The following is a 24913-nucleotide window of genomic DNA, read 5'->3' on the forward strand; positions in this document are numbered from 1 at the left end:
AATTAAAAAATGTTTTGGTATAGTCACCAAAGCATCCCAGGTTCTATGATCCAGTCGTCATTGCAAATCCTTTAGCTAGTAAGTAAAGTTTATCGAAATGCTTATAACAATACATAATCCTAACCCTATTTCAAGGAAGGCATATCTAATTTTGCTCCAGCCTTGACCTCACTACTTGTAGTACAGCCAGGGTTCAGCCGCCAGATTGGCAAATCCTAAACATTTAGATGCCAGTCAATGTTTATGGAAGTCTAGGAGCAGAAATCGTCTCCGCGATCAATGAAAATAAAGACTTTCCCTCTAAAAACACTGTATGTAGACTCTGATCTGTGTCTTAGTCATTTTGGTAACATCTGAATTCCTTTTTAAGTATTCCAGTTGTACATAAATATTTTTAGTCAAAAACTTAGAAAAATATGTCAGAGAACCACATACAAAAGAAGAGATGAATCTGATATTCATCAGACTAAAATAAAAGATCTATGTCCAAGACATAATTTCTGATATTATGGGAATGAAACAAAAAGGGGGGGGGGGGCAAAGAAAAGCGTACATTCCAGATAGTAAACAGAATGTGTCACTGTGACAACAGTGTTGCAACTAAATACATTTAATTTACTGATATGATTGTGAAATGCCTTCAGTAATGATCATCCCTTAAAAAACAAAATAATTATTTAACTTTTCAAAATAATATTTCAGGCTTTTCCTCACAGGAAAAAGGAGAACCTGATATATTCAATGTTTATGAGACTCCAGGAAAACCGTCATCGTTGCCTCTTAAAATTCAAGTAATTTGAAAATAAAATGGAATTTAAAATATTTAAATTTTTCTTACTGTTTTACTGAAGATGTTTGATTCTTTTACTTGACATTTTCTTAGTAAATATAAAAGTAAAATTAAAGAAAAATTAAACAGTAACCTCCACAAAGCTTTCTCGGTACATCTAACTTTTGATTAACCAACCCACACTAATCTTACATAACTTTTCTCTGCCGCACAACCCCCCAAAAAGATAAATTATTTACTTTCAAATAAAAGAGAATAAGAAAATCAAAGAGATACTTGATGACTTTTTTAAAGGGTGTAGGACAGATAATATTATAAAATGCATTCTTTTTCAGTTCGTAATATCCATCTAAATATATACTTTGGAGACAGAATTAACTGCAGTGTCCAAAATACTACTACTATTAAAAATTATTAAATTTTTAGATGTTCAAATGTAAACTGAATGGTTAAAACTGGTAAAATATTTTAACAATGAAGTCTGTTAAAATATAATAAATTATAATCAATTATCTAAACTACATATTATTGTTTTGAAAAGTATATATTAATAAAATACATAATTAATCATTTCAATAAATGACATTTCTTTTTTTCCTCTCTGAATAAATTTCAGGCTCTGTATTTCAAGTGTAACTTTGAAAACTGCTCTTTTTCAATAAAAGCATCCAAGAAGAAGTCAGCTTTTATAACATGTGAGCCTTCTTTAAGTGAAGAGGGAACAGGAAAAAAAAAAAGAATTATATTATCCTTTACCAAAAACCCTTAGCGTTTTTCAATTTCTGATGTTTGAAAAATCTTTCTTACTGCCATACTATAGAAGAGAGAAAGAGAGAAAGGGGGGGGGCAATTTTCAAGTCACAGTTTATCTACTAAGATACATGCCACACCACAAAGCATTTAAACATTACTAAATTCTGAGCTCATCCTTGAAATGCTCTAAAATACATAAATTTGGAGTTTGAAATGGTCCTTCACATTGACTGATTTTATTATCTACATAGGACATACTAGGGACCAAGGCTGTATGGCATTACGCAAAGAACTCCTGGAGCTTACCTTAACTACAAAGCGAGCTTTCACCAAAAGGAGGATTTTATTTTAAAGTCTCAGCCCTATTTTATAATGCGAAGAATAGCATAGTTCCAAACAATTCATATTTATGCTAAAACATTATCTTATTAAAAAGCATTATTAATAATAAACATTTTAAATAAGCATTCTAATATGGCATTTAAGTGCTCAAAGATACTCCCAACATGTTTCTCGGAGAACTGAGAACTGCGTTCATTCGTGTTCAAGAGGATTTTGTTTACCTGCCAACCAAATGCCCATATACCCCATCCTAAAAATCCTTAAATAAGGTCAACTATATCAACTAAACATTAAGAATAATCTAAGTCCCCATTTTTGCATCAAAAGTTTTTACAACTTATTACTCCCCAAAGGTTTCAAGAATGCGCCAATAAAAGAGCCCAATATTTTGTATAACTTTACACACATGCACAATTAAAGTGCTAGTTATCTTTCTCAACTCACAATTAGAAATATTCCAGAACATCAGAACTAAAGAATATCATTCACTTGTAGGAAATGTCCAGGTATAGCATACATTAGATTTTTAAAAAATAGTATGCTTTTACAAATAATGTTACTGCACATATAGCCATAAGTTATGTAATATTTCAAAATAGTCAAGAGAAAACAAAGAATGTTTTACATATGTACTCAGTGAGAAAGTTACCGGCCCCCAATAAAAACAAACCTGAAAACCTGTTTCCAAAGCGATATGACTTTCAATCAGCACCTTAAACGTTGATCAGTTTGTAAGTAAGCCAAGTTTAAGAACCACTGAATGCTGGCATTTCTGGGATTACTTCTCAAATGTTCACCTATAAATTTCTACTGTGTTACCATGCTGTGGCCAGGTACATGGTTTGCTTATGATATGCCTGTATACTAAAATAAGATGTCTGGCATTTTTCTGATAAAGTTTTTAAAAATTGCATACATGTATATGGAGTTTAATCTTTCATTGAGGGTACTTTTATCCCTGTGCTTACTGGACTTTCTTTAGAGACCAATAAGCTACCTGAGTTTTGCTTTTTAAAAATTGGCTCTAAAGCTCTATAAATATTCCATCAGGTTAAATAAATTGTAAATCAATTTTTAAAAGAAGAAATCATAAAATATGTGGCCTTCATTTGCTATTTAGTATGTATTTTCTTCACAAACTGATATACTAAGTAAGTGTTCCTCTTAGTGGTGCTTCCAGAAGGCCTAGTGAATGTATCAATCACACTGACAAATATGTTTAAAGAAAAAAAAACAACAACTTTCTTAATGTGATAATAGCTCATAAACCAAGAAAATCCAACTCTGTTAAATAACTAACTATACCTTGGGCCTACATAGATACACAGGTATCCTATGTGCACCATCTCAAAATATAAATTTAATTCTGAGAGCTCACTTGAGAAGACGCTAATGTATCCTACTATTGCAGCACACCGGTATTATCTACAAGTTCTATGTGTTGCAAACTTTTGCCAGCTAGAACTTCAGTCTTTGAATCTCAGCATTTTCACTGTGGTCCTTGCAACTCATTCAAATTATCTTACACTTTGCATCTTATCCATATGCAATTGTGAACTTTGCCAGAGTGGTTGAAAAGTTTCACTCCATACTTCCACAAGTTACTAAAATAGGAACTTTGGAAGTTTGTTAGGGGAAAATAAAAAATAAAAACTTTTACAATAACTAAAAGCAACTGCTATCCATTATTAATGCTAGGCCTAAATCCTAAACAGACCATTTCAACATAAAATATGCATTTAAGAGTCTTCTGAGATCAAATAACCAGTATTTTTACTGTTAGATATTGCAATATGAAGAGCTGTCATGTGGGAAATAAATCCAGACTCTACCGAGGGGAGGAATATCTATTGATACTTTTTAGCCTTCCAGAAAGTATTCCGATTAAACCGTTATCTCCTGCAAAATGAAGGCAAGAAGTGGTAGCAGGTTTTTTTTTTTTTTTTTTAGGGAGTGGTGAATAAACATTTTATATGAAGCATACAACTTCATGCAAGTGATTAATGGTCAGATCGCAATGTACCAAAACAGTATGAAGGCTCACACTTTTTTTTCTTTCCTTTTTTTTTTCCCCACCGCAAAATCACTTTTGACTTCGTGCCTTTTAGTCAAAGAAAATAATATATTCAAAAGGGACCAGATTTTGGAGCCATGAAGCAGCAATATTTTGCCTGGGGGTGGTGCAGGCAACAGAGAGGTGGAAAGGGAGGGCATGGAGAGGAGGGGTGGTGGGCGAGAAAGACCCACGCTCCGAGTTGAATCGGAGAAGAAAGTTGCCCCTGTCCTGCGCGCGGAGCGTACTGAGTCGCGCGGCGGCGGCGGCGGCGGTGGCGGTAGCGGGAGGCGGTGGCGGGAGGCGGCGGCGGCGGCGGCGGCGGCGGGGGGAGCCGAGTCTGGCCCGGGCCGCCGCTTGGGCTCGGGGCCGGGAGCCCAACTCCGCCCGACGTTCCCCGGCCCGCGGCCTCCGCCGCTCGCCAACCTGCGCAGCGTGGGCTCGTCCCGGCACCGAAACTTTCACTCGGGAAAGCAAACGGGAGACGAGCGACAAGAACGCAGGCTCCACCCGACCGGCGCGGGGGACGCGCGTCCGTGCAGCCCTGCTCCGCGGAGCCCAGGGGCCGGCTCACCGCCGCCCGCCCGCGTCCGAGGGGCGCTGTCCCGGCCGGGGCCGGAGACACCGGCCCGCGTCCCTCCCGCGGCTGGACCCCAAAGGCTGACAAACAATAAACAAAAGTAAGAGTTTGGGGAGGCTGCTAGGGCGCGGACTCCGGGAGCGGGCTGTGGGCGCGGGGACCCTCGTCCTCCCGCACCCGGGGCTTCCAGATGCCCGGAGCGTGCGGGGTGTGCGGTGGGCGCCGTCGGCGGCCCCCTCCCCGGGCGCCGCGGAACTACAGGAGCCGGCCTCCCGGCTGCAGAAACGCTGAGTCCAGATTTCAGCGTGTCATGGTCTGCAACCCGCGGGAACACGTGCGGAGCGTCCGAAAGCACCGCCGTTCCGCAGTCCGGCGCCCCGATATTAATTAACGCATTAATAAGAGGGCGCCATTAGCCATGTGCCCACACAAATGGCCGTGCAAGAGGAATGCACCCGCATGGAAACAAAGTTACTTTCTTAAAGCTGTATTTCTCCCCCCTTCCCCCCCTCCACGAGCACACGCGCGCACACACACGCAAACATGGGCACACACCAAGACACATGCCCCGGGCCCAGCCGACGTGACGGACCCCGGCACCCCCTGCCCAGCCCCTGCTCAGCCCCCCGCCACCCCGGCCCCCCAACCCCTCCGCATCCCAACAGCTGCTTACCTGGGTGAGACAGAGCGGAGAATACATAACTGCCGGGCGGTGGGCTGTGCGTGTGCGTCTGGGTGTGCGGTTTGGAGGTGTGCGTGAGTGCGGGTGAGAAAGGAGAAAGAGGGAGAGAGGAGGAGGAGGAGGAGAGAGAGAGAGAGAGAAGGGGGAGAAAAAAAATCAAGCCTGCTTCTTGCGTTCACATTTCCAACTCGGCTCAACTGCAGCCAGCCAGCGCTATTGCCGCTCCATGAGCTGAACTTTAACCCCGCCTAGAGTTTCCCTACACTCCACTATACATGCCTACTGTACGCGGGCGTTAAAGGCATAGCGCACCCTTTCCCGCGCCCGCGCCCGCCCGGCCGGGTGCCCGTGAGCTGCCCGCGCGCCCGCCTCCGCCTCCGCTCTGCACCGCACCGCACAGCCGCCGCCCGCTCGCGCCGCCGCCGGGGGCGGAGGGGGGCGGGGGGAGGGGGCGGCTGCGGCGCCGCGCGGCCAGCCCGGTCCGAGCTCCGCGGCCGCTCGCGCTCGCTCGCTCCCTCTCCGGCTCCCTGGCTCGCTGGCTCTCCCGTCCACGGCCCCCCCCACCAGCCCCCCACCCGGTCCCCGCTCAGCGCATTACTGGGTAACGCGGTGAGGAGCAGTTACAGTCTGGACTCCCGGGCAGCTATAGGCTGCCACAGGATGTGCTTAAGCAAACAAAACTACTTTTCCTCGTCCCCATCCCCCAACTCCCGCCGCAGACCTTCGCGGACCTCGGGGGAGGACTTGGGCAACTTTGCCAGGTGGTCTGGTACCCCCCGGTTCGCGGCGTGGGCACCAGGAGACCCTGGGACACGGCCTGAGGGTCCATTTGCATGTATGCAAATTTTCTTTTTCTTTTTTTTTTAAATCGGACCTCCTAGGTAACTTTTTTTCTCCTCTGAAATGCGGTATGGCTCAAAAGCCTTGTAATCTCTCCAACGGAGCTTTCTGTGGGAATAGATCGTCGGCAGGCGTCATTATGCACAAAACCCTGCAAACTTTGCGCCGCTTAAGTCCGATGGCATTCAGGAGCGGGGGTGGTGGAGAAAATTTTCACACAGAAGATTCACCGGATTTGGGGGTGGGGGTTGTCTGGAGAAAGGGAGGCGGAGATTAATGAGCGTTCTCCCTCCCAGGACTGTGAAACCAAGTGGGTTTGAACACAGACGCCATAGAAAAAGTTCTATCACGTTCAGAAACAACAGTGGTTTAGCTGTGACATCTTTTTCTTTTTAGGAAAAAAAAATGTTAATGGGATGTCCCCTTCGGGAAGAGAGATGATTCTGGTCCGCAAACGCGTGCCCAGAACTGGACACAGGCTCTGATGACCATCCATGTGCCTGGAACACCTCTGGAAGGGTGCCTTTTAAGAATCCCCTTTTTTCCTCCCCCAGGTAATAGTTCTTAAAATGGAAAAGAGCTTCCTGCAATTATTTTAGGTTTGCTAAAGTATTGTTTTGGCAGAAAAGGGGGGTGGTTTTTAGGGTTTGGCAAGTTGCCAAGTAAGCCTGCTTTTCCAGTTTTTTTTTAACCTCATATTTTCTCTCTAGGCTCTCCTCCCTACTGGGGGGGGGGGGGGGAGGTGAAAAAAAAAAAGTATAGCTCCTTCATCCAAACTCCCATCCCATCTCTTTCTCCTCATGCCTCTCTCATGCTAGTTTGCAGCCTGCTGCATTTGCTAATCCTTCTCAAAATTCCAAAAGGAAAGACGAGTGTATCACATTGAAAGACACTGGCACCCAGACAGGGGACTCTACACCTTGGTAGAAGTTACAGAGCTTAGCCTCTGAAAAGAGGAAATTCACTGTAGGAATGCCCACTCTGCAGGTGAGGGTCAGGGGAGGTGTTAAAGGCCATTCTCATTCAGCCTCCCCCCCCCCTTTTAAATGAAGGGCCAGCAAGATTGGTACAGGGGAAATATTCTGCATTTGTCTAAATTATTTTATGCTTGTTCTCCAGTTAATTTATTGCTAAAATAAATGCTGAATGGTCAAGAGACCATTGTCACACTCCCCGATTCTAAATATTCTTGGACATCACCATTAAGAGGTGAGGGGAAAGAAGGGCTTAAACCTTTAATAGGAGAGTCCCATTTTTCCAAACTAAACAACCGCTTTTCCTTAGTTCCTCTTGGATTTCTGCAGGGGAAAATGTCCTAAAAGCTAAGCCGAGTTACAGAGACAAAATCCCTGGCCACAGAACCTTTGCTGGGATCTATAACTTCAAGGCGCTCCAAGTTTCCTCGATAGACGTTTCTGGCTGACAGTCCCAACATGTAACTGAGGCACAGTGAGAAGTTATTGTTCAAGTATGTACTCTTGGGAAGCTGTCTTCCAGAGCAGATTAAAATCTTCCTTTTGGTGTATTAAAAGATAGACTTCACATCTGCCTCCTTCCAAAATACCAAAGATTCTTACTTTTAATTGAATCTCAAAAAAAAAAAAAAAAAGAACTGGCACGTCGCCCTAGTTGAAAAAGAATGGAGAAAAGTAATTTAATGCTGATATTTCTACTTTAAAAACTTCTTTTGTTGCAGCAGTGGATGTGCCCGCGATTTCCAGCTTTCTGTGGTTAGCAATATTATCTTAAGTAACTTTTGGCGCCCTTCGTAAGACTTTTTGGATATGGGACGATTGTTTGCGCCCTCTAGGCAAGGGCTGGATCCAAGTTCAGCACCAAAGCCCTTCACATCCGCTCCTGCTTTCTCTCCTATCTCCGCCAGCTCCCACTCCCTCCCCCGCGGGAGGATGGGGGGAGGGAGGGGGGAGGCGGGGGAAACACTACAAAGTACAGTTCCAACTACAGTCTTTGGAAACACGACTGAGAAAAATACAGTAGAAGAGTTACAGTTACAAAACGGCTCCTGGTAACTTTCTCTCCAACAGGCATAAATTTAAACACACACACAAAGAAACAGATGTTTCTCAAAGGGCAGTCTGGGGGTAAAAAACATTTCCAACTCTCTCCCCTCTTCCCAAGTTGCAAAAGTAAATCCTTGTCCAGAGTTCACAAAGATGCTAAGACACTTGAGAGTGCGAACAGGGGTGGAGGGAAGAAGGAAGAGGGAAGACATAGAAAACAGTATAGGAAACACAGGTGAAGGAGGAAAACTAGTTTACTGCAATCATATAAATGCCCTATTGTTAGGAAGGATAAACCCCTTATTGGAAATAACCGCTCCAATCATTTATTTTGCAAGTGCTGGGAGGCTGCCTTGAAATGGGGTTGTCTCCGCGCAAAAGAGGCTCCTGTCATGCTCTTGGCTATCCATATTCTTCCTGGCACAGAGCCCAGCCTTGCATTTACTGTGTTTTATTTGCAGAAATGTTACCTTGCCAGTTTTAGTGAAATCCTCTTAGATATATAAATTACGTCAATAAGGTTTCACTTATATGTACATCTCAAATACCTCTTGTTTTAGAGGTCACTTAATAGGAAGATCTTATTAATATGATTTAGATTTTAATGCCCAAAGCAGTAAAGGTAAAATTGGGGTTCGTAAGTGACAACACCATTAACTGTTGTTCTTACGAAGGCTAACTTTATCACTAGCATTTTTCAACATTTTTCTTCTCTAGTTTTTTGACCTGCTGGTCACTGGTGTGCAGATTTTTCTTCTATGCTTGTATTACTAAATTGAATCATGTTGCTGAACTGAGCATGCAAGTGGATTCTTACATCAAATTTCCAAACTGGAGTTGATGAGAAGGCCTAAAGCCTTGGGAAATGGCTCCATGGGATATAATACAAACATGGGAAAGAGCCCATATTATTTTCTACTCACTCTTCAACAGAATTAAGTATCTACTCTGCTCAGAGGGAAGGAAGAAATGGATATATTTTAGCCAGAGGCTGCCAGTTACTGTCTCCAAGATAAGCTACTGCAGTAGGTTTCCACTGGATTGGTGTCAAAGACTTGTCCAAGAGGCCAGATTCCAGCTAAGAGTTAGCCAGTCAGCAACTTTCCACACATACCCTCCACAGGGGTTGTTGTAGTAACAAGAAGAAATGTGAATTTGGCCAGTCGTAATATACTATTTGCTACTGACCATATATTTAAACAGCAGAATTCAAAAGAAGTCAAGAAAAACTACTTTCTCTCCCTCTTCCTTTCAAATGTAAAAAACAGCTGTCAGTCCACCGGCGAAACATTCTCTCATGCTTAAAACTTGTTTAGAGTTTCAAAAAGGGAGGCTTGCCTATTCCTCCAAAGTACTGGAAAAACCAAAGCTTCTAAGATAATCAGAGCGAGAAGTTTTGTAATGCTGAATATGCAATATACTACTTCCCAAAGCTCACTACAGTCCCATAATTTAGGGAAGTTTTTAAGTCACACATTTTTAAAAGTTGAACCTCACCTTCCAGGACAGTTAACAACTTTCCGAATTTAAAAATACTAATCCATGCAAAGTTAAACATTTCTCTAGCAGAAATTTTCTAACTTTTCCAAAAAGACAGTGAAGAAAGCATAAGATTCATGCAAAAATCCCCCATCCGTAGCTTTTTTTTTCTTCTTCTTCTTAAACTCGAAAACTCTTTCCTATTGTGCTTGCTAAAATCCGGAAGAGCTTGTAGCTTTGACAGCTTGAACCACACCATCCCTTTCAGAGCCGCAGAGAACTTCAGATCTCTGCCCCGCCCCCTCTGGCAATTGCGAACCATTGTACACCCAAGCTTTCTCATGATTGGATAAAGCTTTTGTCAATCTCCCCTATTGTCCCATTGATTAGAGGATGGAATCGTCAATTATTCTCCGGGTCCAGACATTTCTTTTCGGGTTAGGTTGACTGCTGAGGCCAGACGTCTTTTTACAGAACAGAGCAGCACGTACAGGATTCCCCCCTCCTACCCCCCCATGTTTCTGGAACGGAGCAAGCGCTAGGAGGAAAAAAAATCTGTCAAGCTCAGCAATTTTTTCAAATCTCAGGGAAAAAAAAGAAAACCCAGTCTCAGATGCACATAGCAAAAAAGCCATCCACAAAGCTACATCTTTAAAACAAAACCATCACAATAGACATTACCCAGCAATCACTTAAATGCATATGCAAGCTAGAGAAATTTTAGTCTTAGCCATTAAACAAAATCATTCTACCGTTATTGTTCTTATAAAACGCATATCCGTATAAACGCAAAATAGAAAGTTTAAGATGTACCACGTACCATTGCAATGTAAAAAGAGTACGTGAGAAACTTTAAAATGTTCAGACGAATTGCTTCATTTGTTGTCCCCTTTTTTTTTGCATTAAAAAAAAATCTAAATAAACTTGGAACCGTTGAAAACCCGGAAGAGGTTTTTTTTTTAAAGCTGTTGGCCAATTGCAGGCTTCTTGGATTTTTTTTTTTTTTTTTTTTTTTTTACTCCAAATCAGAAGGCGTTCGCAATTGCAATGTGCGCTCTCTGCCTCTCTCACTGTCTCTCTCTCTCTCTCTCCTCTTTTGAAAGCGATCCAACCCGGGCTGGCTGGTTCTCAGATTCTCTCTGCTTTTGCCGTGTGTGCTTTGGATTATACGAGACTTTGCAGAAGTTGCAATCGATTCGCAGTCTCTCTCTTCTCTCCCTACGCCCTTGTTTATTTCCGCAATCGCTGCAATTTGCATAGTAACCACGCACTGGGCGCCCGCGGCAGCCTATGGAGGGGACCGGGAGGGGGCAGGGAAAAGGCCTTGCCCCCTTCTCCCCTCCTCCCGTCTCTCTCCCCCGCCAGGCTCCTCCTCCCCCACGGCGTGTGGCCAATAGGAGCCCCGGTGTTCAGCGCAAGCTCCGGCCCGGTCACTGTTCGGCAGGAAAGCTCCGGTGTTACTAGGCCCTGCTGGCGGGGATCCTGTTTTTGGCGCATTGAAGTTCCTTTGCTTGCGGACCTCGCGGTGCTAGGGAGGTGTAAGGATATAGTACCTTTGCCTGCGGTTGTGCGGTTTTTGAACGTTTTAATCAAGTCTGTACACCTGCCTTTTCAGTTTCTTTTCCCATAGCCTCTCGTGAGTTATTAGGCTAGTTCATGATGGTCAGTGAGAGATTTAACCTTTATTTGCACTGGTGTAGACCAAGAGTTAAAGATCCTCTTTGGTTCATTAAATCAAGAGGGTGCAAAACGTCACAGAGAACTTACAGTGAAATAAAGCTTCTGCTCCAGGTTCACAGAGGAAAAGACATTGTCTCTCTTCTCTGCAAATGAGTGAACATGAAATTGTTAGGTGGGCTCCCTCAAGAAAAAGCTGTTCCTTTAAAGCAAACATCTAGTTGGCCAATATGCTTACAAAACCTGTGTTCCACAAAACTTAACACACCCCTCAACCTCCCATCCACCTAAAGAAAGGCTCTAATATTTAAAAGGTTGGGTTTTTTTATATATATAAGATAGTTATTGGAACATTAAGTCCTTCATTTTATTTCATTAACCCAGGCTCCATAAGACCATGTGATCTGGATATTTCAATGTTAACCTTTTATTTGTTTTAAGTAAAGAAACTAGTTACCATCACAGTGTGTGTAGGGGTGGGGGTGGGGAGGGGGGCAACTCTAAAGAGAAGAGATGCCCCTTTAAATGGAGAGCATCACAAGCAGGCTATTGGGTTTGTTTTTTGGTGTGTGGTATTTTTTAATGTGTTAAGTAGTTTAGGACGTTTTGCTGAATAACTGAGTTATAGGAAAATGTGTGCTTAGCTCACTTAAAAAAAAAAAAATTGTCCAAACGCAAGTCAAGAGGAATAGGATGCAACCTGGCAGTTGTCTGATTTGCTTAACTGTCCTTGGTAGAAGCACCTAATTAATTAATAACAGGACCTTGTACAGTTAAATTAGAGGTTAGAGAAACCTCCTATTTTATATTGAACCACATTTTTGGCTTTAAGCTTGCACTTTACCACTAACTAAAGGATGCAGCATTACTGGGAGGTAGGATACTGTGGCTGCCCTTGGTCTTAGATAAGCTTTGCTGTTCTGGTCTACCCATTCTAGATTCTGATATTGTCTTGTTCTAGAAAGTCTGTGGCGTTTAATCCTGGCCTTCTCCACTGACCATCCATTTCCACTTGTTATATTACTTTTACCCTAGAAATAACACTTGATGGAATGTAGTGGCTTAAATAAAAAGAAAAAGAATTTTTTCAAGCAACCAAAAAAGTTCTAGGTTTAGTTCAGCTGGTGATAGGCTGTGTGACCTTGAGATGGTTACGTAACACCTGCAAAGTAGAACATGGACCTATCATGACACTAGAGGACTGTTTTGTTACGAGCAAAGAGCCTTTGAAAAGCACAAGAAATATCAACTTGTGTCGCATTGCTCTGTAGATGCCATGGTCTGAATAAGCCCCAATGCTAAGCAAGCCAGGCCTTGTCAGTAGGTAGAAACAGTGAGTTTTCTCTGCTTTGTCTGTAGTTCATTAACTCCGCTTAATGTGGTAGGTTAGCACTTATTTCCTGTGATATTTTATATCTCCATCTAGTCCACAGCAAAACAGTATAATCTCTGGAGTCCAACTTAGGTATAATGTTGGGCCTACTATTTATCTAACCTCTGTAATACAGCTTTAGATTTCTCATCTAGGAAATGGGACGTAGTCAGATAACATATGTAATTTGCCTAGTATACTATGTATATTCAATATACAATAGCTATAATAATAATAATAATACTGTTTAATATGTGCCATGTACCACATTGAATGTGCTAGGAGCTGGGGATACAGACAATAAGACATTATCTCTGACTCCAAGAAACTTTCAGTCCAATGGGGGAGACAAGGCACAAAGGTAAATAGTAATGTAATGTGATAAGTGCTATATCCAACTTAGATATACCTAAGTGGCAATAGGAATATAGATGATAGAATGACTGATTTTGCCTGGATGTATAGATAGAGTCACAGAAGGCTAACAAAGAGGAAATGACATTTGTGTTGGGTCAGAAGTATGCATTTGTCCGGTGGACAAGGTAGGGGCAGGGCATTCCTGCCCAGGAAGGCACAGTAATGTCACTGTATGCAGTGGGCCAGAGAACGGGGTAGTAACTGGTTGTGGCTAGTTGTTCTAGCTAGTATTAGCTTGCATTGCAGTGACTAGACATGAAGTGAAAAAGGCAGGCTGAGGCAAGATGGTGGAGAAACTTGTGAGCCATTCAAACTTTCACTTGAGAAACTGGGGAGGCATCAAATGTATTTAACCAAAATATAGACAAAGTAAGTCTGCAAATTAGAAAGATTATTCTAGCAATGGAGGTAACAAGACTGGTTAGAAAGAAGTGTGGAAAGATGAAGTCCTGAACAGCACAGCAGGAATGAATGAGCAAGAGAGAAAAAGGGAGGGAAGAATAGAGGGTGGGAGAGATGTGAGAAAGCCAGGGAGACCCACCATATACATTAATTTCCAGCGTTTTGATCAACAGAGACAATTTAGGAGTGCAGTTTTTCCAGACTCTTCTCAAAGTCCAAATGCCCACAAAATGTATAACGAGAACTGTTAGTGAAAGAGTCTCTCCTAACCCCACAAATTGTCACTTCTATGTCCTTAAAACTAATTTTAAAATAATACCAGTAATAGTAGCAATAGCTCACATAGATTGAGTCTTTATATATGGGAGGCCCTTCCCACCCCATGAATTTGTATTCCAGTAACTTCCCATCGTGCCTCTGAAAATCAGGCATGCATCTAATAGGGTGACTTTGGGTTGCTAACCCCACTGAGAGCCTCATGTTTGCAGGTAGGCTGGCTTTATGCCTTGAAAATAGTAGGCTCTTCCAGGAATTTCGCTTTTGACCCAAATAAAAACTTTAATCCTCTTGCAGATCATTGGTACAGAGACTAGAGTATCAGAATCTTACAGAATTAGGAATATAATTCAAATTTGCAATATTTTTTTCTGATAATTCTTAATTTTCAATTTGTGAACTAAGCTGAATATTGAACACAGATTTGCCTGGGTAAATCCTAGATCATCCAAAGCACTTTTTAGGTAATCAAGATGGGCATTTAGAGGACAATATGGCCATATAAAGGATAAATAATAGAAGCCAATTTAAATCTAGGAATTAATGAAGTTGCCAAATAAGCAAGTTGTGGCGGACTATTGCCCCCTCAGATGCATTCTCTCTGTGTTTTTGGATACATAGATGAAGAGTATAGAGCCCTATTTTCCAGCCTGCCTTACAGAAAGGCACAACACATGATTCAGCACTCAGTAGAATCCTAGCAGAGTTTAGTCCAACGTCCATGTCACTCGTTTAAATTTGTCATATACGTGTGGCCTTTTTGAAGGCTGCAATGAAGCCTGCGAGATACCCAATTTTAATTACAAAGACTAGGATAATACCCTAGTACATCGCTTCTCAACCTGTGGGTTGCGACCCCTTTGGTGGTCGAACGACCCTTTCACAGGGGTCGCCTAAGACCATCCTGCATATCAGATACTTACATTATGATTCATAACAGTAGCAACATTACAGTTATGAAGTAGCAACGAAAATAATTTTATGGTTGGGTCACAACATGAGGAGCTGTATTTAAAGGGCCAGGAGGTTGAGAACCACTGCCCTAGGAGGAAAGAAAGTAGCAACATGGAAGGAACCTGGGTCGCTAAATGACATCATGGAACAGAGCTACTTCTCCAGCCTTGATTTTATTTACGCTACTGTGTGTTTAGGTCTCTGATATAGCAGCCTAGCCTCTACTGTAACTAATAATCAACATTATAAAACAATCTCATGGTACCTTCGGATTTTTCTTTGTCTAAAGTTATATATTTTCCCCCCAACTTGCTACAGCATACATTTGATTTTATTGTCAGCCTTCTTTTCCGGACTTTCCTCCTGCCTACTTTCTCTCTGCTACCCCCTCTTCCCAGCCACACAATAAATCATTTTTTCTCTTCACACCATTTTCTGAACACACAATGCATGTTCATCCCTCTCTTCCCTTGTTTGTGTGATTTCTTCTGCTCCCAAGTTCCTAAAGTTTTCTCCCTGTTCCATTCCTTTTTTTTCTCCCCAAGAGCCAGTTTAATGCTGCTTCCCAATTCCCCTAGGTAGAATTGGTCAGTCCCTCCCCCTAGAAAGAACTGGTCAATTCCTCCCCCCCCCGCCCCCCCCCCCGGCCCTCCCCCCCAAGTAGAATTGGTTAATCGCTAACATCTTTTACTCATCTCTCCAACAGCTTTCTTCACATTATCTATCAGTTACTTATTTGCATGTTTGTCTATTAGACTCTGAGCTCCTTGAAAGTGCAATGACTCCATTCATTCTTTTATTCCTATAAACACAATGCTATAGCAGATCCTTCACAAATGTTTGGTAAGTTAATGTGTGAATGGATAGATGAACAAACGGTCCATTTTCCAGCCTTGTACTCTGATGAAATACAGGGTCAGGAGTGTGACTTATGCAAAACATGGCATTATCAGTAGGTGGAAATTTTCAGTGTGAATAGGACATTGAGTTTGCTTTTCACAGAGCTTACCCACATCTTATCCGCTTTAACCTTCCTTCCTTCTGAAGTGGCACATCAGGAATTGTCATCCTCACCACACAAATGTAGAAACTAAGGCTCAGGAAACTGAAATATCCAAAGTTCTAACTATGATGTCTAGTTTAGGAAAGAATTCAGGCTTCACACATTTTTAAGTACCATTTTAATGGTTAGCTAGCTCTATACATAAAGGTAAGTACATGGGCCTATCATTAAAACAACAACAGCAACAACAAACAGCTTTATTGAGGTATAATTGACATACAAAGAACTGCCCATATTTAATGTATACAATTTGATGAGTTTGGATATATAAAAATACTCATGGTCCCATCACCACAATCAAGGTCATAGATATATCCAACACCTCTCAGAGTTTCCCTGTGACCTCCCCTCCCACCCACCCCAGGCTTTCTTCTGTGGTAAGAACATTTAACATGAGATCTGCCCTCTTACCAAATCTTGAAGGGCACAATACTGTATTGCCAACTCTAGGCACTAGGTTGTACAGCAAAGTTCTAGAATGTATTCATCTAGCATCACTGACACTTTACACCACTGAAGAACAACTCCCCATTTCCCCCAACTTCAGACCCATCCTCCCCATCTTGGACACACAGCAAACTGCAGAAGTTCCTGTAGACCACACATGATATCACACAACTGAGCTGCTAGGATGACCAAAGAAAGGAAATCTGTATCTTGGCTAAAGCGAAAGTAGCCAAGTCTGAAGCTTACAATTCACAGAAGGAGAGCTGAAAGGGAGCTCAGAAGTCTCTGTCCACCAGACTTTACAGATGATAAAACTGAAATCAGCAGAGTGAAGTGGCTAGCTCATGGCCACACAGCTGGTTAAGAATTAATCCCCAGTTCCAGTGCCAGTTTCATTACATCATGCAAAGACTATTTTGCAGGAATGGGAAAGGAGTGAATAACTATCTCTGGTATCAAAGTTGAAAAGAGGCCTGGGAAAGTGAAGAAATACTGTGAGTGAATCTGATAGGAGAAAGAAAACAGTCAACTAGCTAAACTGAAGGAAGGGCTCTAAAATCTAGGCTGAAAGATTTACTCAAACGTGTTCACAGTTGAAGGATAGTTTTCAGGAAAAATGAACTAGGGTGGGGTGAGAGCAACAGTCTAGAACTGTAACTTGGTGTTAGCAGCTGTGAGCTGATGGGATTCTTTATTCTTTGCTGTTTGTGGCCTTGGGCAGTGCAATTGCTTCCTCTAGCTTCCTTCTCTGTGAAATGTAAACATCACTAGTCCTGCTTACTTCTTGAGGTTTTGCGAGAATTCAATGAAATAATGAATATGAAATGTAAAAAAAAATTAGGTTTTTATTCTACAAAGACCTATATCAGTGGTCGGCAAACTGCTGCTTGTGAGCCACACGCGGCTCTTTGACCCCTTCAGTGTGGCTCTTCCACAAAATACCGGCTGTTCCACAAAATACTGACTTCTGTGCATGGGTCACGAAGTTTCAATCGCACTGTACATGCGCGCCCGCACGTGGTATTTTGTGGAAGAGCCACCCTGAAGCGGCCAAAGAGCTGCATATGGCTCGCGAGCCACGGTTTGCTGACCACGGGCCTATACCAATAGTTGTTTACAATACAGCACAGAATACAGAATATAGATATTTAGTTAGTCATATTTATCCTGCTTCTATTCAAAAAGGTTTTGGAGTGGAGATGTCTATCTATCTATCTATCTATCTATCTATCTATCTATCTATCTACCTACCTCTATATGTACACACACACACACACACACACACACACACACACCTACATATCTCCATTCCAAGATATTTTGGAATAGAGACAGCATAAATATAATATACTAGAAGCCTGGTGCATGGACTCATGCACCGGTGGGGGTCCCTCGGCCTGGCCTATGGGGATCGGTCTGAAACTGGCTCTCTGACATCCCCTGAGGGTCCTGGATTGCAAGAGGGTGCAGGCCAGGCCGAGGGACCTCACTAGTGCACAGTTGGGCTGGGGAGGGCTCCAAGGCATGTCCTGCCCAACTCGCCCAGTCCCCATCAACTGGTCCTCAGCAGCAAGTTAATCTACCGGTTGGAGCGTCTGCCTCCTGGTGGTCAGTGTGCATCACAGTGATTAGTCAAGCAGTCAAATGGTTGGTCGGACACCTAGCATATTAGGCTTTTATTATATAGGATAATTAATTAACTAAATATCTATATCTACCTATCTTTCTATTTAAATGACACTATTAAGATATATATAAGATAAAATCAAGGCCAAGATTAGTATCCAAAATACATACAATGAAATCCTATGTACTCTTCTAGAGTTAACTTATAATTTGACTTTGCGTTTCTTAGCAATTAATTTTAAAAAGAAAAGGTAAAAGCTTATAAAATACACAATATTCATATGATTATAACATTCAAATTCAAGAAGGGTTGTTTGTTCAAAAGCAACACAGACATTATGAGGTCTCAAAAAATTTAGCACATAACCTCCCACCACCATCATCCCCATCACTGCCATACATACACACAGACCAGGGTTGTGAAGAGGACAGTCTTTACTAAGCTTCCCTGGGTGAGATTTCAACCACCATAAGGATAGAGGGAATGGGAAGGATGGCATCTTATTAAAGGACTATTTTAGAAATTCCTCAACTTCAGCTTGAGTGCCTGGGGCTAGTGATACGAAGTGCTCCTGATACTGCTGAATTAGAATGTACCTAGCTTGATATCAGTGTCTATAGGCACAGAAAATCAGCAAAAAAGAGAGAACTAGTTGAGGTTGACACCTCTGATCCTGGTGGTGGTGTTTTGTTTTTTTTTTCACACTCACTCTAAGATCACATTCCACCCTCCAAAAAGTAGTCTGGAGAGACAGGAAATGGGAACTGGGAAACTTCTTTGGCATGGACACGCAGAGTTCAGACTCTCTTTTCCAGCCCTTATCCTTTAGCACTCCAGTCTCTCTTGACCTCTCTCTTTCATAAGGTGACTCAAAATGGGGTCAGCAAAGGGCAGTCCAGCAAGGAAGTTGTAGAGTTAGAGTTGTTGTTGTGTTGGATACACAAGCAGTAACAAGTGGGTAGCTTGGCTCAAAGCCCAGTTAATAGGCTAACAAGCAGGATTATGAGTCAACCAAAAACATTACAGAAAAAAAGAATGGTGTGTGGGTCAGGGTAGGGAGACAGGGCGTGATCTGACACTCTACTGGTAGGTCCCTTAGGGAAACAGCAGTTTTGTTTTATTGTGATAAAATATACATAACATAATATTTACCGTTTTAACCATTATTAAATATACAGTTCAGTGGCATTACATGTACTCACGTTGTTGTGCAACTATCATCATAATCAACCCCCAGAATTTTTCATCATCCCACACTGAAACTTTGTAAACGTTAAATAATAACTTCCCATATTTCTTTCTCTCACAGGCCCTAGAACTCATTTTGCTTTCTGTCTCTCTGGATTTGACTTCTCTAGATACCTTAGATTCAGCATTCATTCAGTATTTGTCCTTCTGTGAGTGGCTTATTTCACTTAGCATGATGTCTTCAGATTCATGCATGTTGTAGCATGTGCCAGAATTTCCATGTTTCAGGCTGAATAGTATTCCATTGTATGTATATGCCACTTTTTGTTTAGCCCATTTATCCATTGATGAAAACTTGGGTTGCTTTCATGTTTTAACTATTATGAATAATGCTACTATGAATATAGTGTATAAATATCTATTTGAGCCCCTGCTTTGAATGCTTTTGGGTACATATTCAGAAGTGGAAATGTTGAATCATATGGTAATTCTATTTGTAATTTTTTGAGGTGTAAGTAGCAACCTTAATTTATCTTTGGAGAAAAAAATTGAACAAATTCTTTAAGGACTTATTTCACTTACAGAGTTAATTTCACAAATATCAGGAATCTTGGATTCTAGACTCAGTTCTATTAATTGTATGGTCTTTGAAGTCACCTGATCATCAGAACCATTGTAAGTTTCCTCATCTGAAAAATGATGTTCAAGATCTTTTAAAATTCTAAACATCTATAATTCTGCATATTTTCTTTGGTTTATGGGTTCATCCGTTTGTTTTGGAAATGTTTTTTGAATGTCAGAACAGGTTTTACTCAAAGATTAATAGGAGTTATCAGGGCCAGGGGAGAGATAGGGAAGAGGAAGACTAGGGTGGTAGTTGAAAGAAGAAATAAAATGGACTGCAAGCTAGTGGGAGAGCAGGTGCCAAGGCCATGCTGAAGTGGTAAATATAGGTCAGAACACTCTGGGCCTAGTGACCAACTTTAAAGATTTTAGACTTTATCCTGACATTAATGCGGAACCATTGAAGGGGCTTAAAGAAGGTGGCAACAACATCAGTTTTTGTTCAGAAAAAGCACTCTAACCACAGTGTAAAAAATAGATTGTAGGGGTTCGCAACAAGTAGCCTATCCTTTTTCTACTCCATTATCTCAGTTTTTCCTTTTGCTTTGAAAGTGGTAAAATTAGTCAACATGTCCCAGAGCCTAACCTAGAACAAAAGACATTTAGATCAAATTTATTTCACCTTGGCAAATAATACTGTACAACACTTCTCCTTACAATAACAAATATTCAACCACCATTTTCCCTGAGTTGTGAAAACCACTCACCATGGTTGGTAATATACTAATGTTTTCAAGTCATTACTTTGCCAATTAATATTGACATTAGAGCAATTTTTAAAAGTTCCAACAGGAGATTATCTCTTTATCTGCAATGTTAAAATTAAATAGCACATATTAATTTGATACCTTATATTCTATAAGAAAACTTAAGAAGGTTCATATTTGATTAAGTGGACTTTTTCCATAATTGGGATACAAATAGTCTAGTTCTGACTTTATATAAAGTTTTTATTTAAATAATGTAATATTATAAAAATCATAAAAAACAATGATGCTGCTTTCCTTTGTTATATACTTCTTTTTTTTTTTTTTTTTTTTTTACCATGAAAGCTATGAGCTGTGTTACATCAGCATATTGGGTACCTATGAAAACAACACTTGATCCCTTTCATGGATGAAGGAAAGAAGCTGGTTTCTATCTTAGATCACATGAATGCAGAAACAAGTTGTTTGGAAAAATGGTCTGTTTTAATATGCAAGAAAAATGCCTTGGGTTATTGTAGATATTAAGATCATTCAGTAACTAATGCCATATTCAGTAAAATAATGCTGGGAAAAATAAAGGCATTTAACTTTCAATAAATGTTGGCAGTTTGGCATAGTTTTCACTTTTGTTTACCAAGGAAAGAAAACTGAAATGAGAGCAAGGAGAACCAATTATAAAGAGTGCTTCGGTTTGGCAAAGATGCCTGAAATGGCCAGTTTGTTGCAAGCGGAGCCAGGCAGAGAGCTGAAAATGTAAAGTTTGTAAGGTACTTGGTATGCTTTTGGTATATTAAAAAAAAAAAAAAGTGCCTTTTCAAGGAAGCAGCCAAAGAATGGTATTTCTGGTTTTAACATTATTCCTATTAGTTTGCTAGTCCTCCCAAGGGCTATAAAGTTGACAATAAATCACAAATATTTTAATTTGTCATGAGATAGCATATAGAAACAAAAATCTCCCAACTGGTTTTCTGCCAAAGTATTTCTACTAGCCCTATCCACTTCCAAAATTTATACTCACTATCAGAAATTCAGAAAAAAAATGGAACTATCAAATAAGTTTAAGTCTGGAAAACATTTACTGAATGCTGCTGTAACCCGCACTACATGAGGCCTGGGAATGCGGGACAAATAAGTGGTGATCTGGCCGTCCAGTCAAAGAGACAAGTGACTCTAGACAAGCCTGGGTTACCTCGTTTGCCAGACGGCCAGAGCAGAATAGCCTTCTCCAAGTCAGTAAAAGCATATGACACAGGAAGTTGCAGCAAACAACGAGGTGCATCCTACCTCACTGCTCTCCCTCCAAATCCGATGCCTCATATTAGGACTATATTGTGAAAGTCTCTATTTGAGCATCAGTTTGCAGTAAATCCTGCATTCTGATGACAGTATAATGTTTGAGTAAATTCTGAAAATATGATATGTATGATATTTGCTTTATAACATGTTAAAAATATAGCCATTAGTGTCCAGTTTAGTTTCTCAAAGTCAAAATTTGACAAGACAATTGAATTTTATGTTACAGATATTTGACTCATTGTAATATCAATGTATATCAGGTGCTATTTAAAATAGTATTTGAATCTTTTTTTTTTTTTTTTTTTTTGGTAGCATGACCAGAAGAGAGGTTTTCTGGGTAGATAATAACAGTGATACAAACACCTGTTGTTTCCCAAGCTAAATGTTCTTAATTGGAAAAGCACTGAAGAGCTTATAAAACTCATCCTTCCTTTTCTTTTTTTGCTTTTGTAAAATTGAATGTCAGTAATGACTCAAACCCATAGTGTGGCAAGTGTCTGTATTGTTTTGGCATTATATCTTGATCACTCCAGTTCTTTCCATGTGTTCAAGGTATTTGCTTTAATTTTCAAAAATTGTGTTGTATAATATTACATACTATTGATCTTAATGAGTTTACCAGGTGCAATAGTAATAGACTTCCATGGACTGTAGATAAAATAATTGAATTAACTTCGAAGTAAAAACAAAACAAAAACCCTGTTTCACAATTTGTGATATGAAAATTTAATGCAATCCTGAGAAAATCTGAAGTTTTTTACTACCCTACTCTATGTTACTTAAAAAAAATAAAAACATGATTAATTGAGAGAACATCGCAATTAATGTTTATAGTATTTAGATACTTTAGTTTACTTTAGTTAAAGCAGTAACACATTAAGACTTTCACTAAACTTTTCCTATAATAAGAAAGCTTCATTTGAGAATTTTTTCCCTTAAGAAAAACTTTGATACCACAAAAGTTTTAAAAAGCTAATTCTCCTGCCTGAATTGAGTCTCTATAAATGACAAATCATGGTTACACAGAAGATATACCGAGAAGTATTAATTCAGGTAAACTTTAGAGGAGTGTTTCCCAAGTTCCGAGCCCTGCCTAATACCCAACAAAGACTTCTTTATTTGTTAGTTTTCATACGTTCATAAGTAAATCAGTACATTTTGGTGTATCACTTTTTATAGTTATAAAAAAGATTCATGCCCAACTCTAAGACCTTGGAATCTGGGTCTTTATGAATAAAGGGCAGTGGAGGTTTTGCTGCCTGGGGGAGTGTGGGCTTCCCCAGAGTTGGTAGGCCGTGTTTCTGTGGACCGAAATACTAACCTGCTCTCATTTGTCTCTACTCTAATGACCAAATCAAAATACCCCTCTATCTCCAAGCCATTATAACATGGAAATTGTGCACTGTCTACACATCATGGGCTGTGAAACAACAGCCCAACCCAAATGCATGCCCAGCTTAGTATGTCTTAAATGTTGGAACAACTGAGGTGATCAGTTTTGAATTTATTTGCACTCATTTTTTTACTACTTGAGACACACTCATTAAAAAGCTGCATTTCAACCATGTTATATGTTCACATTGAACTGAGCTGGACTTTCGCTGCACTGCTGCATCTGGCTTTTTGATTTGCCTTGGACAGAAGTATTATTTCATATTACTAACAATTCAGACAGACTTTATCAGGTTGTCAAGGCATCAGCTGGGCCTCTTCCTTCCCAATCTCTCTAAGGAAAATGGGGTCGTTTTCCACCCCGCCCCTGGTATCTACAGGTTGGGATTACAGATACAGATGGGAGCAGCGAACCCAACCCAGAGCGTTGAATCCTGCTCACTTTCCTCTGGGCAGTTACTCATTTGCAATCAGCTCTGCTCTTAAACTCTTTAAAGCTACAAACAAACTTTGGGAAAGTTACATCACTGTAAACAAAGACACAGTTGCTTAAATTATTATTATGCAACACGATGTCATTACTCACACACTGACACCGCAATTATCTCCCCAATGTGACTATAGCTTTGTAGGCAGCTTCTGGAGAAGTACAAATCTAGAATAAATATGTCAATGCCACCTTTATGAATGGAAAGGGCTTCCCACCCCCCTTGCAAAGTGGACACCAAAGCAGTCTCCCGGGCCTTTGGAATTCCTTTTTAAATGTAAATGATCAGTCTGGTAAGGTCCACATGCCCAGCTATAGGGAACAGCAATTCCATCATTAATACGTGAAAGTGGAATTCTGGTTGTGCTTTTTTAGAATTCGCAGGCATCAATACACATCTGGTAATTAATTTGTTAATTACCCCGGTCCCTTAAAAAAAAAAAAAAGTGTCTGTAACCACTGGGCTGTGTCTGCCCCAGGTGATCCCTACCGATCTGGCAGCGAGACCGCCCCCTCCCCGACGCCCCGCTGCCGGCCCATCGCTGCTTTGCTAGGTGTTCAAGCAAAAGACAAGCCAAACGTGTTCCGGACATAGTTTTATTAACAATATGACAGCAGATAAAAAGGACCAGTTTGTGAAGAAAAAGAAAACTGGTGGCTATTTGTCCGAAGAAAAAAGTCGAGAGTGAGGACAACTGACCCACACAAGTGCCTCTGGCCATTTTCTCCCTTGGCTGTCGCAGAGCTGCCGGGAGGAGGGGAGGGGAGGCGGAGGGATGGAGGGACGAAAGAGATTTAAAGCATCATCTCCCTCTCTGCAAAGGTCTGGCCTCCCCGGTGCCCTGAAAGCGGTGGTAGCCATTTTCTTTCTTTTTTAAAAGAGCATAAAAGGAAGATAAAACAGAAAAGGTACATCTCCCTTCCTGCGCCGCCAGCTCGGCTCCTCCCTCCAAAGAAAGAAGCGTGGAAAGAAATCTCAGGTGCAAGACCCAATCCACACGCATCCCGAGAGGCGTCTGCGGGCAGCTCGGTGCTGATTTGGCGAGTTGCACGGAAGGAGACGCGATCTGGAAAAAGCAGTCCGTGCTCGCGCCCCCGCGCCCCCGCCGCAGCGGCCACAGAACCGCGGCTCCGCGGGCACGGTTGCCGCAGTGCACGTCCGCCGCAGCCGCCGGGCGCTCGGTGAATAATGGAAGTACAGTGTGGAGACAACCAAGTTGATTTATCACGCAAAATAACTCACTTCTTCAGTCCAGCTCTGGGTCCTGTCACTTTAAATCACAAACGCGCCTGTACACAGATCTGCAGGCGCCCGCACATGCATGGTACACGTGTGTGTGTGTGTGTGTGTGTGTGTGAGAGAGAGAGAGAGAGAGAGAGAGAGAGAGAGAGAGAGAGAGAGAGAGCCAAGTGGAATGATTCCAAATTGCTTCGCGTATATGAT

At 41.4% G+C, this 24913-nt stretch overlaps 1 protein-coding gene across 7 annotated transcripts in view; it reads right to left on the reverse strand.

Moving 5' to 3' along the window:
- Positions 1–24913, reverse strand: part of NFIA (nuclear factor I A) — a 572371-nt gene that overhangs the window by 364457 nt on the left and 183001 nt on the right. For 3 of the 7 annotated variants that reach the window (XM_081087471.1, XM_081087472.1, XM_081087467.1), the window contains exon 1: positions 5192–5589. The exons of 1 other annotated variant lie outside the window; for it this stretch is intronic. In XM_081087471.1, coding sequence (XP_080943597.1) covers positions 5192–5218 — 27 coding nt within the window. In that variant the 5' untranslated portion in view covers positions 5219–5589. Of the gene's footprint in view, positions 1–5191; positions 5590–10360; positions 10485–24913 lie in introns of those variants that run through there. 3 more of the 7 variants (XM_081087469.1, XM_081087470.1, XM_081087473.1) reach the window with 2 other exon arrangements.

The sequence above is a fragment of the Myotis nattereri genome, assembly GCF_964212035.1.
Source record: "Myotis nattereri genome assembly, chromosome: 3".
NCBI classification, from domain to species: Eukaryota; Metazoa; Chordata; class Mammalia; order Chiroptera; family Vespertilionidae; genus Myotis; species Myotis nattereri.